The sequence below is a fragment of the Somniosus microcephalus genome, chromosome 10 (genome assembly GCF_052327205.1).
Source record: "Somniosus microcephalus isolate GS21.2 chromosome 10, FLI_Smic_1.0, whole genome shotgun sequence".
NCBI lineage: Eukaryota > Metazoa > Chordata > Chondrichthyes > Squaliformes > Somniosidae > Somniosus > Somniosus microcephalus.
Window position 1 is genome coordinate 24,955,614 of NC_140996.1, and position 20,307 is coordinate 24,975,920.

Sequence of the window (20,307 nt, forward strand, 5' to 3'; positions counted from 1 at the left end):
TATTGAATGGCAGAGCAGGCTCGAAGGGCCGAATGGCCGACTCCTGCTCCTGTTTTTCTGTGTTTCCCTCTAATTTTTTTGGGTTGTGCAGCCCATTCAAATTTCCGCCCATGTGTGGTTGCTCCATTTAAGAGCCGGTGAGCCAGCTGCACGGGACCTCCAGACTGGCGCGTGGATGCACAGCTTAACGAGAACATTGTTTCTTTCTTTCTCACTCTCTCTCTCTCTCTCTCTCTCTCTCTCTCCTTTCTCGTTCTCTATTTTTCTTTCTCTTTTCTCTTTCTTATTTCACACTGTTCTGAATTGGAGAACCTTTGAGACAATGCGTTCGATATTCGATAGGCTTTGGGTTGTTTTAGTTTCATTGTCAAGTCGGAACATTTCTTCGTGTGTGAACCTAGAAAGTTAATATAACGAGGCTATTCAACTGTGGTGGGCGACATCATACTAACCCAATTGTATCCTCATCGGACATTCAGACACGTGTGCTCCCCAGCCGGCATCGATGGATTGTGAGTGATCCCTGCCGATCTGATTTTTTTTTTACCCAGGCCAGGTTTGCTGAGGCTAATTGTAATGCCTGAATTTGAGATCAACTCAGTTAGCAGGGAAAGAACCTGAGATTGTGCAGATTTGAATATCTGGAACATTGAACTCTCTGTTGGACTGGTGCAAAGTATCTGCTTTGTGATTGGTAGTCTGTGAACGAGATGTGGGGGGAGGTGTGGGGAAGATTGGCATCCAAGTTTAAATCACTTGGAGGAGGGCCTGTGTGCTAGATGTGATACCCCTCCCTTAAGGCTTAAAAAGGAGTTTATTCATTTCCAAATCGTCTTAAGGGTGGCTTGTATGTTTTATTTGCAATGTGTGGATGGAACATTTAATTTGATAAGTCAGCGTAGATCCCCGCATTCTCAAACTTCAAAGCAATAAACTACACATTCAAATCTGAGAAATATTTTACCCTTTATTTTTTGCCACTTTTGTTTCGCCTCCACCTGTTCCCCTTCACACTGAAGCTGCTTATCCTGCTTGGGTCCAGTTTCCCGAGTACTAGGTGCACTCAGGGCTACCTCACCCAGTGTGGTCATTCTTTATTTGTGAGTTTAAATGGTGAGCGTGAGGTTATATAACTCTGCAGCTGAGCCCAACCCTGACCTGTCCTCCACTTGCAGCCGTATACGTTCATCCTCCAGAAATCCTGGGATTTTTTCCTCCTTACTATATACTGAAAGCACTGAGGCCAATTATAGCATCCTGACCTCCATCAGCTAACTCAGCCTAGAGTTGGTTCAGCGAAACTTGCAAGATTTTAATGGACTTTCAAAGTCAATCTCGTTCTGTGCGCTGGATTATCTCTGTAACCTTCTCCAGCCCTACAATGCTCCGAGGTCGCTGCGCTGCTCCAAATCTGGCCTCTAGTGCATCCCTGATTTTAATCGCTCCACCATTGGTGGCTGTGCCTTCAGCTGCTTGGGCCCTTGCGCTGGAATTCCCTCCCTAAATCCCTCCTCCTCTCTACCCTCTCCTCCTTTAAGACGCTCCTTAAAACCTACCACATCTGCCCTAATATCTCCTTATGTGGCAGTGTCAAATTTTGTCTGATAACGCTCCTGTGAAGCGTCTTGGGATGTTTTACTATGTTAAAGGCAAGTTGTTGTTGATTGATTATGACCATCAGCCAGGTGACTGATTTTTTTTAAAGAGTGCCATGATTGGCAACTGATGTGCTGGGCATCAAGTTCAGTACTAAACTGAAACAAACTTTTATTTTATCAATGCTATTGAATCCCCAGCATTGGTTCCTTTTGTGACTCGCAGTATTGTGTTGTAGCAAAAATCAGAGCGATAATTTGCCTGGCTTGAGTTGTCAAACACTCGATTTTGCCTGTGAGCACCGTTCAATATCCTGAAAGGGTTAATAGGATGAAGTGATGGTGCGCTGGAAGCATGAATGGATTGCTGCGAGCTCTTGGCCTGGAGGTTGCACTGGTTCCAGTGCAGTTCGCCCAAAATCGGCCAAACCAGTGCAAAAGAATGAGGAATTTTAAGCACAAATTATGTTCAGCACAATTCGAGTTTCCGTGATTCTTTTGCGCTAGTTTAAAAAAAAATCGCGCTGGAAACCGTCCCCGCCCACAAAACTGGCCATGCCCCCAGTTCGAATTAATCACCACGGCGAGTTTCCACTAATTGCAGCCGTTTCCGGGCCTTCGAGGAGGCTCTTAAATTTAAGCTTTTTTAGGTGCAAGGACACTAATAGGCTCCCTTTTTAAAAAAAAAAAGAAGTAAATCTTAAAAGATATTTAATTTACTAAGAAACTGACTGCCGTACGCCAATAAAACTAACAAATGGTTCTGTATTATTTTTAAAGTAATTTTCAGTTATTTAAAATGGGGTCACTCACACAGGTGGTGGACTGGGCACTGATTAAAAAATGCTTTTTTTGTGATCAACCCGTTTTAAGCTGTGTTAATCAAACTGCACCAGGTCGTCACTCTTAACTATGTGAAGGAATATTTTTAAATGCAAGAAAAATAAACAAACAACACCGTTCTAAAATGCTACCTGATGGCTCTGGTTCGTGGAAGATTTTATGTTCGGTGATTGTGCAAATAAGTTTGAGCAAAAAAAAAATACAATTCTGAAAGCTAGTGCAATTTGTGCCCTGATTTCTGACTGTGCCCAAAGAGGTAACTCTGCCCCTTTTGTATCTGGTCAGTGTTAAAAATTCAAGTGATTAGCAGAGATTAAGATAGTTGCAGAAAGGAGAGGTTGCTGGGTTATAATCGCAGCATTGTTTCTCAACATGCCTCCTCACCAGTCTGGAATGCTAGCGTGTGACTCAACCGGCTGGTAAGGCCATACCCAATCCAGAATGATGACCTCCGAAGTTTAACTAAAGGTGGTGACCTCAAGTGTGTTCATGAATGCATCGTTTCTTAGTTAAATAAAAAGGGCGTCACCTGAGGTACTGCTTTGTTGCGTGACACCTAATTTAGGATTGTTGTAACAGCTTGAGAACTACCTGCTGAACTGTTGATGTTTCTTCCTTCTTAGGCAGCCCCTCGGAACCGAGGATGACTTGCTTCCACATTAAAAATGAGCTCTCAGGTGACTGATGAGTCCAATGCGGGACCTACAGTCTCTGTCACGGGTGAGGCAGATGGTGGTTGAAGGGGCGGGTGGGTTGGGTGCTTGGGTTGACGTGCGCTCCTTGCGCTGCCTGCGCTTGGCTTCCGCTTGCTCCTGGCGAAGAGGCTCGAGGTGTTCGGCGCCTTCCCGGATGCTTCTCCTCCACTTTGTGCGGTCTTGGGCCAGGGATTCCCAGGTGTCGGTGGGGATGTTGCACTTTTTTCAAGGAGGCTTTGAGGGTGTCCTTGAAGTGTTTCCTCTGCCCACCTGGGGCTCTCTTGCCGTGCCGGAGCTCCGAGTAGAGCGCTTGTTTTGGGAGTCTCGTTTCGGGCATGTGGACAATGTGACCCGTCCATCGGAGCTGATCGAGCGTGGTCAAAGCTTTGATGCTGGGGATGTTGGCCTGAGCGAGAACACTGACGTTGGTGCGCCTATCCTGCCAATGGATTTGCAGGATCTTGCGGAGGCAGTATTGACGTTTGTTTGTTCTCATTGTAACAGTCTTTTTATACTCTTTCTCCATCTCGCCTCACCCCACCCCTCCCCTTTCCGGCACCTTTTACTGTTTTCTCACTTCTTATCAGTGATTCCATATCAAGCAGGGTGGATCCACTTCGCCATGGCGCTGTCAGTTAAACTGCTGAGTGGCTTCATTAGGCCACTGTACTTGTGTAAGCAGTGTGGGACGAACCGCAATCTTGACTCTTAATCTTCCAAATCAAACATGGACCTCTGGCTTGGGAGCCTCGTGTTCTAGCATAGCTCTCGAGTTGCTTTATTTCGTGGTGTATTGGTGTAAATAAGTTTTAGATTTGATCTGAAAACAAGAGTGAGCAAGGCCCATTTGAGGCTGCCCAACTTTCCCTAAGTCAGTAGAAGTTGTACGTATCAAAATGTTTTGAGTTCAAAGAACAAAACAAACCTTTTTTAAGAACAGATAAAGCTGGAAAACACTCAGCAGGTCAGGCAGCATTTGTGGAGAGAGAAACGAGAGTTAATGTTTCAGGTCGGTGACCTATCATAACTGGAAGATGCATAGAGTACACAAGCGAAGAAGTTGTGTTAAACCTTTATAAAACACTTGTCCGACCCCAGCTGGAGTATTGTGTTCAATTCTGGGCACCACACTTCAGGATGGATGTCAAGGCCTTGGAGAGGGTGCAGAGGAGATTTACTAGCATGGTACCAGGGTTGAAAGACTTCAGTTACCTGGAGAGACCAGAAAAACTGGGGTTGTTCTCTTTTAGAGCAGAGAAGGTTAAGGGGAAATTTGATAGAAGTGTTAAAAATCATGAAGAGTATTGCTGGAGTAACTAAGGAGGAACTGTTTCCAGTGGCAGAAGGGTCGGTAACCAGAGGACACAGGTTTAAGATAATTGGCCAAAAAAAAGCAACATGATGGGGAAAAAAAATTGCGCAGTGAGTTGTTGTGATCTGGAATGCACTGCCTGAAGGGAATTGGATACATACTTAGGGGAAAAATTGCAGGGCTATGGGGAGTGGAACTAATTGGATAGCTCTTTCAAAGAGGCACGATGGGCCGAATGGCCACCTTCTGTGCTGTATGCTTCTATGAAATAGATTGGTGGCATGTACTTTGTTTATATTCCTTTATTTCAGAGTTGTCTGATGAAGTTGCAGAAGAAGTGCATTATCTGTGCTGGATTCACCTTTATAAGCATTTGAGAGATTGTTCACCCTGGCTTTAACCTTTAACATACAGTGAATAAAAGTAACAGTGTCATGAAACATTTGAGCATGTGATTGTACCCTGTTGAGTGCCTACTGTATCAAAATAGCTGAAGATTAGGGAATCCAGCGTACTTGGTATGTACAACAGGCTTTCATTTCTCTTTGCTTTGTTTAGCAAGACTAATTTTCACTTTCAAAGGATTACTGTAAGAACTTTGTGCTGAGGTTTTTGTTTCCAACTGAGTTGAAATCTACTGTGTGGCAGACTGACAGATGGAGAGAAAGCACACACACACCTCCAGAAACTAGGCAGGGTCTTACTTTCATAACGTAAGAAATAGAAGCAGGAGAAGACTGTACGGCTCCCCGAGCCTGCTCCGCTATTCAATAAGATCATAGCTGATCTTCTAACTTAACTCCACCTTCCCGCACTATCCCATATCCCTTGATTCCCTTAGTGCCCAAAAGTCTATCGATCTCCGTCTTGAATATATTCAACGACTGAGCCGCCACAGCCCTCTGGGGCGGAGAATTCCAAAGATTCACAACCCTCTGAGTGAAGAAATTTCTCCTCCTCATCTCAATCGTAAATGGCTGACCCCTTATCCTGAGACTGTGACCCCTGGTTCTAGACTCTCCAGCCAGGGGAAACAACCTCTCGGCATCTACTCTGTTGAGCCCTCTTAAGAATTTTATACATTTCAGTGAGATCACCTCTCATTCTTCTTAACTCCAGAGCGTATAGGCCCATTCTACTCTCTCTCTCCTCAAAGGACAACCCTCTTAGAGCCCAGGAATCAATCTAGCTTTTCATATTGATCAGGATAATACTTGGCTTAGTGAATTCATCCAGTTAGTAACAGCCATATGAATGAGGTTGAAACCCAATATCTGTGTTGCAGTAGCTGACATGAGCCAGGCTAGGGTGTTACCATTTGGTTCCAGCCTAATTATAGAATCATAGAATGATACAGCACAGAAGGAGGCCATTAGGTCCATCATGGCTGTGCCGGCTCTTTGAAAGAGCTATCCAATTAGTCCCACTTCCCAGCCCTGCAATTTTTTCCCCTTCACGTATTTATCCAATTCTCTTTTTCAAGTTATTATTAAATTTGTTTCCTCTGCCCTTTCATGCATTCCAGATCATCCTAACTCGCCGTGTAAATTTTGTTTTCCTCATGTCGCCTTTTTTTTTTAACCAATTACCTGAAATCTGTGTCCTCTCCTCACCAACCCTTCTGCCACTAGATAATAGTTTCTCCTTATTTATTCAATCAAAACCCTTCATAATTTTGAACACCACTATCAAATCTCCCCTTAACCTTATCTACTCTAAGGTGAACAAACCCAGTTTCCCCCGTCTCTCCGCATAACTGAAGTCTTTCATCCCTGGTACCATTCTAGTAAATCTCCTCTGCACCCTCTCCAAGGCCTTGACATCCTTCCTAAAGTTTGGTGCCCAGAATTGGCCACAATACTCCAATTGGGGCCGAACAAGTGTTTTATAAAGGTTTAGCCTAACTTCCTTGTTTTTGTACTCTGAGGGCTAGAATTTCCTAGGGCTGTGGAGGCGGGAATGGAGTCGTGTGGGGTGTTAAAATCGCGAAATCGGGGGGCATGAACCCATCCCGCCTCCATGCCCATTTCCCAGGAGGTGGGTACCCGACCTGTGCTGTGAGCCGCCTCCCTGAGGCGGGAAGGGGATTAGTACTAATTAACTGCCTGTTAACAGGTAGTTAACAGGCAGTTTTTAGCCTAATCCCTATTTTTATCCCTGAAGTGTGGGCTGCCCGATGGCTCCAAACCACGCCAAGTTAGCGAGGCGGACCATTGGGCTGAAGGACTTGGAGGGTTCGAGATGTCTGGTGTTCAGGTGAGTGATGGGTGCATGAGTGCAGAGGTAAGTGTGTTTGGTGTGTGTAAAGTGTTTAAATAAGTTTTACTTACCTTTACTTACTAATGCAGGCTTCCTTCCTTCAGGTCTCGGGAGTCCCTCATCTCACCGGCACAGAAAGCAGAATGGCCGCGAGCTGTCAAAAGTTGCAGCATTCAGCTTTCTGTTCTGGAGAGATCTCTAAATCAGCCTGAGAGGAAGGAATTAACTTAGTGTACAGATTGTCAGTGTTTGCCAGCTTCAAAGAGCTGTCAAACGCTGATATTTCATCTGTCAAAAGCTCTTGACAGATGAAATGTCGATCTGTGACATCACCTGTTGCCGGGTGGCCCTTAATTGGCCTGCTGAGCCCACTGGGCGGGCTCATCAAGGTCAATCAAGGGAAAATCGAGTGGGTTGGCCACAACTCAATGGAGGCGGGACTATAACCCCAAAAGTGGGAGTCCCGCCTCCTACTCGCCTCCATTGATAAAATCCAGCCCTATGCCTCTATTTATAAAACCAAGGAGAACGCATGGCTTTTTAACAGCCTTCTCACCTTGTACCTTGTACTGCCATATTCAAAGACTTGTGTACGTACACCTTCAGAGGCTTCTAATCCTGCACCCCCCTTCAAAATTGTACCATTTAGTTTAAATTGCGCCTCATTCTTTTTACCAAAATGAATGACTACACTTCATCTGCCGTGTGACCTGTCCATTCCACTAGTCTTTCTATGTCCTCCTGAAGGCTGTTACTATCCTCCTCACTACATTTCTGAGGTTTGTGTCATCTGTAAATTTTGAAATTCTGCCCTGTATACCCAAGTCCAGATCATTTAATATGTATCGAGAGCAGCAGTGGTCCCAACACTGACCCCTGGGGGACACCACTGCACACTTCCCTCTAGTCTGAAAAATTACCGTTCAACAGTGCTCTCTGCTTTCTGTCCCTTAGCCAATTTCATATCCATACAGTCACTGCCCCTTTAATCCCATGGGCTTTAATTTTTCTAACAAGTTCTCCTGTCCTCTGGCACCACTCCCATATCTAAGGAGGATTGGAAGATTGTGGCCAGAGCCTGTGCAATTTCCACCCTTGCTTCCCTCCGCAAACTACAGGAAACTCTTTATTATCCGGCACCAATGGGCTGGAAACACACTGATAAAGAAAGTTCTCTTGTACACATTTCAGGAATTCCTCCCCCTATTTGCCCTTTACATTGTTATTTGCCCAGTCTGTATTAAGCCTCCCATTATCACTACTCTTTTATATATAAAAAAAAATCTTGGGGGAGAAATTTGGTATCGTCCTGTTTGGGGCGCAATTACCGGCCGGGTGCAAAGTTTAACGCCTGGCGCGAATTATCGCCTCCAACTGCAAACCTGGCTTCTATCGCCCCTGGAGGTGATTGGAGCGCTACTTAAGGCGCTAACTCAGAGCGCTGGCAAAGCTCATGTGATGTCAGTCAGCAATGGAACACAGACACAATGGCGCTGGCCAATTCTTAAAGGGGAGGGCCGATCTTGCTCTCCATCCACACCCTGCTTATTGCAGCCTTGAACCTCACCCTGGAGAGACCTGTACATCAATTCTGCTGGAAAGAACAATGGAAAGGCCCAGGGAAAGAGCTCAGAGTGCAGCCCCCATAGTCTCTTCTAAATTGATACAAGGAAGGTCAAATCAAAATGAACCTGCAAAGTGCTGCTCAGTACCCAAAACTCCTTCACACAGCGTTGAATCTCAATCTCTCTCTCTCTCTCTCTCTCTCAAAATGCGTGGTGCAAAAATGTCGCCGACCAAAAAAAGTCAGGAAACTTCGCCTTTAAATAGTGCTCCCCCTGTCCCTTCCCGACTGCAAAATGCTCCACTCAACCTGTTGTCGTTAGCAGCAGGCGGTAAGGCAGGGGGCGCCACTCAATATCCAGTCCGGGGCGCTACTGGGGTATTGCACGCTCAAGTGACGTCACGATCTATGGGCGCGGGCGATCGTGGCAATAGTGTTTAGCGCCACTGCAAAATGCCTGGTCAATTTCATGAGCGGTGCAAACATCGCCGTGCCCGGGCGCTAGTTGCTTTCTGCTCCATTGGCGCCCTCTTGGGACTAGAGCCAGCACTGCTTCCTTCCTCTGGGCGCTAACGGGAGGTGCAAAGCAACCGAATTTCCCCCCCTTGCATCTTTCTGCAATTTGCCTGCAAATTTGCTCCTCTATCTCTTTCCCACTCTTGGCTGTCCAGTGTCCTTCAGTGCTGTCGGGAAAACTGGGTTAGGCCAGGCTGCGATGTTGAGTAACTTGCTGTCTAGTTTCACGCATGATTAAGGGAAGGTACTTGCGCAAGGTACCAGAGAAAACCTGGCATTCACATTTGTGGACCCACACCCCTAGCCAAAAATCAACTCTGTCGGGGAGGAGCAGAGGCAAGCCTATATTTATTTAAAAAAAAAAAAAAATGTTTGACTTGTTTCTCATAATTGCAGAAAAGCAAAGTGCGTATCAGGATGACACTCCCGAATGAATACTCAAGTTGTCTGACACAGACATTTTTATGTGTGTGCAATTTCACTCCTGTTTCTGGAGTGCAGTTTCTGTTCTCCCACTTGTTTCTTGTTTAACTGTAATACTGAAAACTTGCTTTGGGATAGCGTTGTTAAAGATGGGCAAAGAAACTGCAGATGTTCTATCGGGATACAGATGTGTGCTTAGCCAATTGACGGTTTATTTTTAACAAAAAGCTGGATAAGCAATAGCCTGTAATGGTACACACCTCCCACCTCCTGCGGTTTTGTGCATTCTTTGTTGGTACTGCAGTATTTTAAAGAATTTGCTAAAAAGAAAAAGCTCCCTCGCTTGCTCTCCCCTCCCTCCCTCCCTCACTTGCTCTCCCCTCCCTCCCTCGCTTGCTCTCCCCTCCCTCCCTCGCTTGCTCTCCCCTCCCTCCCTCGCTTGCTCTCCCCTCCCTCCCTCGCTTGCTCTTTCCTCCCTTCGCCCACGTCCGCCTACCCTGCTCGCTCTTTCCCATCCCAGCCCGCTCGCTCGCCCTCTTTCTCCCCCAGCCCGCTTGCCCGCCCTCTTTCTCCACCCCAGCCCGCTCCCTTCACTTCACTCTCCCCAAACAGACAAGACTTCTTAAATGTTATTTTGAATGGTAAAACTTTCGGGTTAAAATCCACGATTGTGTAACTAGGATCCTTTCAGTTTAGTGCTACTCTATATTTCATCTTTACACAGGCTGGTACAAGGAGAGAGAGAATTTGTAAAAAAAAAATAGCTTCATCCTCTTTATATAGAAAAAAATCCTCTTTCTATAGAAAAAATCACATCTATTTTATAGTATATATTAATCTACCAATAGGAAGCAGCTTATCCTGTTTATAGGAAGCAGAAATGTTTGGCACATGGGTGATGTTTACTGAGCAAACGAACGGTTGCTGTCCATTTTTCTATAAGCTCAAAAATGAAGACAGGCCTGTTTTATGCCTTATTTTGTGGTGCCAATCAAGGTTTTAAAAATAAAATCCAATTTAACTCCATGTGACTAGTCCATTTCAGCATGTGGCTTTTGTTTGAAAACTTGTACAAAGGTTGTGCTGTGCTGAGTCTATGTGACGTACTCCTCCAGATGAATGATGAACAAAAGTATATGAAAGCATGCCGTGACATGCCCAGATGTATTTTGAAGAAATAGTTGAATGTTTTACTTAATTTACTTTAGATTCTTCAAAGTAGAAACATCTTGGGAACTTTAAAAAAAGAATTGAGTGCGATAACATTGAAACAGTTATATATCGACATACTGTCCGTATTAAAACACTCTGCTTTTTGTGTTTATTAGAATAGCAAGGGCTAGCAACTAATCTTAAACTTGCAAATAACCCGAAAAGGTATTTGTAATCGGATTGTTCTTGGCATACTTTTCTTCTGTTTCAAAGTCCACATGCACAAAGACACAGATATCTGTTCTTATGTGCTCTGTCCTAACACAAGATCAATATTAAGGTTTGAGCATGTGCTTTTGCAGCACCTTCTAAAGACCTGATTTTTGTTTTTGCTCACTGCAGGAAGGCTTCTTTAACGATTGGTAGCGAGCAGGTGCAGTGAATGCTGCATGACACCACGCCTTGTTTAAATAGTTTGTACCGCACTATATGTTCCATTACCTGCTTCACTTCTGTGCAAGAGGGTTGACCTTTGCCGCCCAGACCAAGATTCCAGGTGTATTTGAAAGAGTCCCGTAATAGTGACAAACAGGAGGAAGTATTATTCCGTCCCGCCTTTCTTACGAGACTGCAGGCAGTTTCTGGGTGGGTGAGTGTTCATAACAAGAGCGTTTTTTTTAAAATAGACACTAGAAGTAATCTGATGTGTCATGAGAGACTAAAAGGAGGGCGGAATGTTTATGTAATACAGACGTCAGGAATGGTAGCTGCCCACTTGCTGTGCAGTCATACTATAACAGGTAATAGACAAGTGCCCATCAGTCCCATGGCCAGCCCACATCCATAGATTGCCAGTGCTGATTCATTAGAAGATTGATATCTCTCTCTCTCGCGCTCTCTCTCACTCCATTGCCTTTATACTAGCACTGGACTTCAGAGTAAAGGACTTTAGACTGAGTTAGTTTTCCTTGTTTTGTGTGTAACTAAGCAGGTAATTCGCTTCGTTTTTTCAGGACAACATTAATGTTTTCCTGAAGGGCTGTCAGAGACTTGGTTTGAAAGAAGCACAGCTGTTTCACCCAGGAGACCTCCAGGATTTATCCAGTCGTGTCACTGTCAAGTAAGTGCTGCTTTGTGTTTAATGAGCTGATGGGTTCGGTAGTCTGGGGCTGGCAAAGACTGTTGAATGTTCATGATGTGTACGAGTTCTCCTGGAGCTGGTATTGATATATTTTGATTACGTGCACTGGCATTTGTACTTTTAAATATGTACAATGGTTTCTTTGTGAGAAATGGGAGAGAAGGAAGAAGTACAGTTGGTGGAACTGTGTAACCAATCTTTTTATAATGTGCCCTGTATGGCAGTAGTGAAAGATTTGAGTGAAAGAAAGATCTGTCGGCTGAAGCTCAGAATTATTTGAAATTTTGTCCTGGTATTCACAAACATCTTCAGTCACAAAAACTTTCTGTGAGGTAACTTGGCGTTTGATGTGATACAATTGCATCTGAATCGAAAGCTCTTTAGATTTAGTGGAAAAATTGGGGGGAGGGGAGGAGGGAACTCAAACTTCAACTTCTTTCTGCCTTATGATCATGCAACATTAAACAGGGCTTTTATGTTTCTTTTAAAAATTCCTCAATTTGAGAAAGAGGTATTTAACTTTCCACAAAAAAAACCCTGTATTTAACATTCATGGTAATGCAGACTTACAACCAAAATCAAATAAAGCTTGACGTGTTTCCTAAGGTGCTTGTACCGAATATACCTGTATGAAATTGTTTTTTATTCTGTAATATGGTATTGTATATAGCAAGTTTGAGGAGGCACTCTCCCTACAGGGAATCTATAAACACATTACACAAATACTTTGTGTTGTAGCAGGCTTTTGTTGACACTTGTTGTTTAGTACACACTTGGATTATTTTTCTATTTCTGTTACTATTGACTGTTGTGCATTATGCTGTAAGTATATAATGGACAATTTCAGCATTCGGTGTAGCTCCAACTATTTTCAAAGGTGTTTATGTAACTAGTGATGAGCAGCTTTTTATGTTACGTGAGTTCTGGTGTTGCTGGCTTCCAATGCGCTGACCTTGTGCAATCGACAGCAGCCCCAATGTAAACTTGGCTGGTTTACTAAGGCTGGCTGCTGGCGTTTTCTTTTTATAAAGGAAAACATTAGCTGATTTTTTTTTTAATCCAGCCAAGTTACCTTTTGAGTTCCAGCTGGCTGCAGGAGACCCAAGTGCAGGAAGCAGACAGTGAGCACCCATCACTTAATCTAATGGATCGCAATAGGTCTAGAGTGAGACACTTGGGAACACATCTTTGGGAGAGGGAGAGATCATTCTACCATCAATCCATCCCACCAGATGATTGATAAACTGCTCCTTGTGTTGTCAAATTGCAGAATATAGTTAACCTATGAAATTTGTGTTCTTGGTTAAAGTTCACAGCGTAGCAGTAATTTTGAAGATGATTATACACTTGTTTATGGGGGAGAAATAGTAGCTAACAGATCTTCTAATGATACAGGCTTTACATAGATTTGGAAAGTTGACAGGGGAGTGGTTACAATCTAGATTTGCTCTGACAAGTATGAAATGAAAAGCTATGACTAATTCTTTGAATTTCTGCATCAGCGATTTTTATGGTCGATGGTCTTTAATTAGACTTGTGTTTCAGATATGAACACTTGTTTTTCACTCTGGTTGTGTAAATTGAAGGGGAAGAAAAGCCTGGGGGAGGACTTTTTGTTCCAAGTATATTTAATTTCCTCTTGCCCTCCACCGCCTTTTATAGAAGAACATATTAACCCTGGAAAATTCTGTTTACTGTGAGATTTCCCCCCTTAAAAAAAAGACCAGCAATTTTCTCTCTGGGATGAAGATTCTCAATTTGGGTTTCCCTCCCTAATGCTGTTCCAGTGATGTCACTGATGGTCAGCATCAGTTGCATCGCAAAGTGTGGAAGGGGGGCTACTCTGGACCAGCTTGAGAGCTGCTGTAGATCCAGCGCACTGTGCGTAGCGTGGTTCCCTGGGCTAGGAAGTCTGCATTCCTGGTTATAGTGCGCTTTCCTGGGATTGGGTGGTTCAGGCCAGCTTGAATTATTTCCCCCTAGCCACCCAGCTATTGACTAGGAATCTACTCTGATGTTTGATATATCACTGGAGTGGCCAACCAGAGAGGGAAATGAGTGGGTAGGAAAACATTTTTTTTTTTTTTTTTAAGTTTTTCATAATTTTCTTATATAAATAGGAGATGCTTTGATCAAAAATATTGCTTGCTTCCCCTTCTCCAAATTTCATTAAGTATTCTCATGTCCGGAACATAAGGCAAGAGCTTATCCTTTTTCCACTTCTAAAGTTTTCGATGTAGCTTGTAAAGCCTTTCCCTTGATATAAAAGGCTGAAGCCTTGTTTTTGAACATGGAGCATTGCAGGTGTTTTCGAGTTGCACAACCTGCTTCGACGACCACAAGTGAATGTAACTGAACAGGTTTGTCCAGCTGTTTGGGTTACAATGGAAAGTGAGGCCACATTAACCCTTTGCCCTCGTTAGCTTAATATTTTTTCTCATGCAAATATATTGGTTGGATCAATAATTTAGTATTTCTTTCTTCTGGTGCTTTATCGAACTGGTGTGAGCAAGCTGAACTGTGTATAATTTATATTTAAAGCAGCTTGTGCATTACTGGGGTCCAGTGTTTTGATCAGTAAATTGAACACCGACAGCTTGGTGCAGCTGAGATGTTAAATCCAGGTACCGTCTATCCCTGTGGATCAGTCGGCACTATTCAAAGAAGTGCAGGAAGTTATCCTGGTGTCACGGTCAAAAATTCTTCCCTCAACCAACAACAACTGCTTGCATTTATATAGTGCTTATAACATGGGAAAAAAGTCCCAAGGTGCTTCATAGAGGCGTAATCAAAAAAAAAAAAAACTGACGTTGAAGCAAAGGGGGAGATATTAGGACACCCCCACAAGCAGATTTACTGGTCATTTATCTCATTGCTATTTGTAGGACATAGCTGTGCGTACAATAGCTGACATGTTTGCCTGCATACTGAACGTTCAAGCAATTAATGTTAGGGGTAAGCTAATGCAATGCCTCTCCTGTCACTGAGCTTTGCCTCCCGAGAGTGCATAAGAGGAATTTTCTTTGTCCGTTCGTTTCAATGGACTGAAAATCATGGGCGTGCAAGCCCAAATAGTCTTGATGTACTCCTGGCAGGCAAACCTCTGTGCTGGAAGTGTCAATTCTCCCTTGTCTGTCGAGCACTTTGTGATGTCATGAGAATCATGATGAGACGGTGTTGATATGTCTATTCTAGTTTGCTTGTGCTCTGATTTGCTGTCCTTCTCTCGTGGTCTTTTTCTCTTGCGGGTCCCTCCCCCCTTCCCCTCACCTATACTTGAGAAAAATGTGGGGCAGGAATTTAACTCTGGAGTCGGGTAGGAGGCGGGACTACAACTTTCAGGGTTGTAGTCCCACCTCCATCGAGATGCGGCCAATCCACGCAATTTTAACTTGATTGACTTTGTTGAGCCCGCCCAGCAGGCCAATTAAGGGCCACCTGGCAACAGGTGACGTCACAGACTGAAATTTCATCTGTCAAGAGGATTTGACAGATGAAATATCAGTGTTTCACAGCTGTTTGAAGCTGTCAAACACTGACAGTCTTACTTCTAACCTGAGTACTTCTCCACAGACTCAGTTAGAAATCTCTCCTGCACAGAAAGCTGCAGGCTGTCACTTTTGACAGATCGCAGCCATTCTGCTTTCTGTGCCGGTGAGATGAGGGACTCCCGGGACCTGAAGGAAGGCTGAAAAGGTAAGAAAAGGTAATTTACACTTTAATCACTTTAGACACACCAAACACACTTACCTTTTGCACTCATGCACACATCACTCGCCTGAACACCGATATCTCGACCCCTCCAAGTCCTTCAACCCGACGGCCTGCCTCCTCTAACTTGGCGTGGTTTGGAGCCGTCGGGAATCTCACCCTTCAACCTTATGAATAAGGATTAGGCTAAAAACTGCCTGTTAACAGGCAGTTAATCGGCACTAATCCCTTCCTGCCTCGAGTAGGCTGGTCCCAGTGCGGGGCGGGTACCCGCCTCCTTTGAAACTGGCATGGAGAGGCGGGTTTGGGTGTGGGATGGGGTCAGGACCCCTGATTTCGGGATTTTAACCCCCCCGCACACCTCCAATCCCGACTCCATGGCACAATGAAAATCCTGCCCATGGTATCTTGATGTATTCGCAAAGGCCCTCTTCTGAATCCAACTATAAATTAATTTTAGGGCAGTTAACGTAAGTGTCATGCATATTCCAGATGTCTAATTAGTTAATTGGCCATAGGGTGGAGTAACCAAATGCCACTGTCTATTAGACTGCTCCGTATCAACATGACAAGTACCAGTCGGTACTGCCGCTCCCTATTTCTCAATAGCTCATGCCATTGATGCTTAGTCATGCGATTTTTATATTCCATCATATTTCTAATCTTTGTTTCCACCACTTAAGTTATCCATATATCTTCCACAATACGATTTAAAACAGAAAAAAAATCTCTAAGTTCAATTGGATGTTGTGTTTAATTAAGAACAAAACTGGTCTAAACAATGTGTGATGACCATAGCCACCACTTCATAGAATCATAGAAGTTTACGGCACAGAAGGAGGCCATTCGGCCCATCGTGTCTGTGCCTGCTGACAAAGAGCTCTCCAGCCTAATCCCACTTTCCAGCTCTCGCTCTGTAGCCTTGTAGGTTATGGCATTTCAAGTGCATATCCAAGTACTTTTTAAATGCGATGAGGGTCTCTGCCTCTACCACCCTTTCAGGCAGTGAGTTCCAGACCCCCACCACCCTCTGGGTTAAAAAAAATTCTCCTCCACTCCCCTCTAATCCTTCTACCACTTTTAACAATCTAAAATATTGTGCGGTTTTCAGGAAAAATGGATCCAGTTGAGGAATAAGATTGACAAAACATGGTGAAAACCCTACACACAAATGGAGTTTGATTTATTCAGTCACTATGAACAAATAGGCCTAATTTATAAGCACCAATTTAAAAGTCCCAGAATATTTGTTCTAAAACAAGAATTTGACGTATTCAGCACTCCTTTCTGAGGTGTCTGCTTGCGTTTGGCATTCATTTGATGACTTACCTTTTTAAAGAGCCATCCGCAAACAGTTGGAATTTCACCAATAAGCAATAAAATAAAAATCAAGCTTACATTTATATAGCACCTTTCACGACCACTGGACATCTCAAAGCATTTTACAGCCAATGAAGTACTTTTGGAGTGTAGTCATTGTTGTAATGTGGGAAACACGGCAGCTGATTTGCGCACAGCAAGCTCCCACCAAGAGTGGTGTGATAATGAGCAGATAATTTGTTTTTTTAGTGATGTTGATTGAGGGATAAATATTGGTCAGGACACCAGGGATAACTCCCCTGCTCCTCTTCGAAATAGTGCCACGGGATCTTTTACGTCCACCCGAGGGAGCAGCCGGGGCCTCGGTTTAACGTCTCATCTGAAAGACGGCACCTCCGACAGTGCAGCACTCCCTCAGCACTGCACTGAAGTGTCAGCCTAGCTTTATGTGCTCAAGTCCCTGGAGTGGGACTTTGACCCACAATCTTTTACCAACTGAGCCACAGCTGACACTTGGGTCGCGATTTTTCCTCTTGATGCGGCTTGGGGGCGGGACAGCTGCCTTCCGGGTTCCAATCCCGCCTCCAACGACGTCCGACGCACAGACACGATTTTGTGTCAGTTCACAGAATCACAGAAACCCCACAGTGCAGATAGAGGCCATTTCGGCCCATCGAGCCTGCACCAACACATATCCCACCCTTGTTAAGCCCACCCTGCGGGTTCGCCGGCCAATTAAGAGCAAGCCAGTGTCAGATGACACGTCATCTGCAGATTTCTTAAAGGGGTCACGCACAATTTTTTTTTTGACAGCTGATTTTTCAGTGTTTGACAGCATTGAGGTGCTGCAAACACTGACAATCACAGTACAAAGGTGAGCCCTTGCACCCAGGCTCTCCAGTGACTCTCTCCTTAGGCTAGAATAGATGGCAGCTGCAGGTGAGGTTCCAAAAGCGATCTCACTGGTGAGAGAGGTTCTCCCAATGAGATGGGACTACACAAACATTTAAAAACTTGTCGCCTACAGATAAGTCGAAATATATTAAGTGATTTTCCCAACATTTTCTTACCTCTGAAACTCACCAATGTATCATTGGATCCTTCACACCACTTCTGCAGCTGTCATCAATGCAGAAACATTACAGTAGACCCACAGCACACCACACTTACCCTGGCGTGGTATCCGAACATCGGGAAGCCCGCAGTAGAAGTGTCAAAATTGCAAAAAAAACTCTTAACTGCCTGTTAACAAGCAGTTAAGTGCCTATAATCCTCTTCCTGCCGCTAGGTGTCTGGTCCATGCGCAAATTGGGGACCCGACACTTGGGAAGATTGTTTGGAGGCGGCTTGACGGGGGGTTTCCACCCGCTGTCAATCTTTGCGATTTTGCCGGATGTCCCGCCTCCAAACCCGCCCCCTGAGCGCTGGCAAAATTCCGGCCTTGGTGTTCTTTAAAGTAAGGGGTCAACAGGTGAATCTGTGCGAGGGATGTCCATGATAGAATAATCTCTGGAGAAGGTATGATGTGCGAAATAACCTTTTCCTGTTTTGGCCTGTTCTTTTATTGCTGCTAACTCCATGTGCCACCTCTAGCGGAGAGCAGAGGAACTACTGCAGTTATAGCTCTGCATTCTTTTCCATCTGAAGCCATTGAGGAATATGGGAAGTCCAAGTGGAATAGAGAGCACAAAAGCTTAACTCATTACTTCTGCCCTTAAATCTAACTCTGACATCCTCACGTGCAAATGCAGGTAATGGCCTGCTAAACCAGGTCATTGGGACATGGGTTTAAAAAAGGGCCTGGGATTTCCCTTGGCGCTTCTGAACTATTTATACTCTTTATAAGTACAGCTAATCCAACCAGTTATTTATAATAGACAATTTTTATCGATGGTTTTTGTTTGTCATCTGCTATCCCTGCCAAGCTTTAGTGGAGCTCGTGTTCCTTTGCTGCTGCTACTGTCTACACTGTTCTCATGCAGGCAATCATTGTGAGAGCACAGAATGTGATAGAAACCTATTTTTAGCGTGTCACTGCAATATTGAGTATTCTGTATTGTAAAGTGCTGCTCAATGTATATTCTATTAATAACTACCTGTCCCACTCATAACTTGTCAGAACCCTTATGCATAGTATTCAGTAGAACTAAGCTTAGATGCTTACGGCAAACAAGCAATACAGATTGAATCCCAAGTATGCCTTTTCTGTCTTAAGTACCAATAGCCCTATACAGGTTGATATACCTATCAATTCGTCCAATAAAAAGCGACGAGTTAGGAACGTAACTAAAGGTTTTTATTGACTAAATAACAGAGCCCACCCTCGTGGGTGATCGGGTCCAACAAGGAGGAATACCAGCCAGTCGACTACCTTTATACCTGGGCAGGTAGGTGGAGCCATGGGCGGAGTCGGAGGTGGTCAGCCCAGGTATAACAGCGCGACAAGAGGCGACCTCGTATCGTGATACAACAGTGATAACGGTGATAACAATACAACAGTGATAACTATAGTGTAACGATAAAAGTGGTTTACCACATTCACCCCTTGTTTAGATTTGAGTCCGGCGGGGTGAAGTGTACTACCAGTTCTGGTATGTCAGTCTGTCCGGAGGCCTCGTAAGCCTCTCCGATCGTCGCAGCGGCGGTGCTGCATTATCCGGTGTTAGTGCTGGTGTCTGCGTGGTCGGCGAAGGCTCGTGGGGTTCCGGCATGCCGTCTACCTGGGCTGGAATTGGGGGGGTGGTGGGGGGGGGGGGGGGTAAAGGTGGTGTCTCCGGAGTGCCCGAGGGTGCGAGGTCTCGTAAGGAGACAGTGTCCTCCCGCCCGTCTGGGTAAGCCATGTAGGCGTACTGGGGGTTCACCCTCTCGACCAGGGGGTCTGTTTTATGGGCCCTCACGTGCTTTCGCAGCAAGACGGGCCCCGGAGAGGTCAGCCAGGTTGGTAGAGTGGTTCCCGTAGTCGACTTCCTGGGGAAAACAAACATTCGTTCATGGGGGGTGGCGTTAACGGCAGTGCAAAGTAGTGACCGGATGGAGTGCAGCGCTGTCGGGAGGACTTCCTGCCAGCGGGAGGTTGGGAGGCCCTTAGACTTTAAGGCTAAGAGGACGGCCTTCCATACCGTCGCGTTCTCTCTTTCCACCTGGCCGTTCCCTCGGGGGTTGTAGCTGGTGGTCCTACTTGCTGCAATACCTCTCGCTAGTAGGAACTGACGGAGTTCCTCGCTCATGAAGGAGGAGCCCCGGTCACTATGTATATAGTTTGGGAACCCGAACAAGGCGAAGAGGTCGTTCAGGCATTTAGTGACCGTGGTACTGGTCATGTCTGGGCAGGGGAAGGCAAAGGGGAAACGGGAGTACTCATCAACAATGTTGAGGAAGTACACGTTACGGTCAGAGGACGGGAGGGGCCCCTTAAAGTCGATGCTCAGGCGCTCGAAGGGGCGGGTGGCCTTGATCAGGCTTGCTCTGTCCGGCCTAAAGAAATGCGGTTTGCACTCGGCACAGGTCTGGCAGTTCCTGGTTATGGTCCTGACCTCCTCGATGGAGTAGGGCAGGTTGCGGGCCTTAATGAAGTGGTAAAGTCTGGTGACCCCGGGGTGGCAGAGGTTGTTGTGGAGGGTCTGAAGTCTATCACTTTGCGCGCTGGCGCATGTAATTCGTGACAGAGCATCGGGGGGTTCGTTCAGCTTACCTGGCCGGTACAAGATATCATAATCGTAGGTGGAGAGCTCGATTCTCCACCTCAAGATCTTGTCATTCTTGATTTTGCCCCTCAG

At 45.1% G+C, this 20,307-nt stretch overlaps 1 protein-coding gene across 2 annotated transcripts in view; it reads left to right on the plus strand.

The window, feature by feature from the left end:
• lmo7a (LIM domain 7a) overlaps positions 1-20,307 on the plus strand; it is a 292,222-nt gene that overhangs the window by 123,310 nt on the left and 148,605 nt on the right. For both annotated transcript variants that reach the window (XM_085998505.1, XM_085998506.1), the window contains exon 5: positions 11,373-11,479. In XM_085998505.1, coding sequence (XP_085854631.1) covers positions 11,373-11,479 — 107 coding nt within the window. The remainder of the gene's footprint in view (positions 1-11,372; positions 11,480-20,307) is intronic.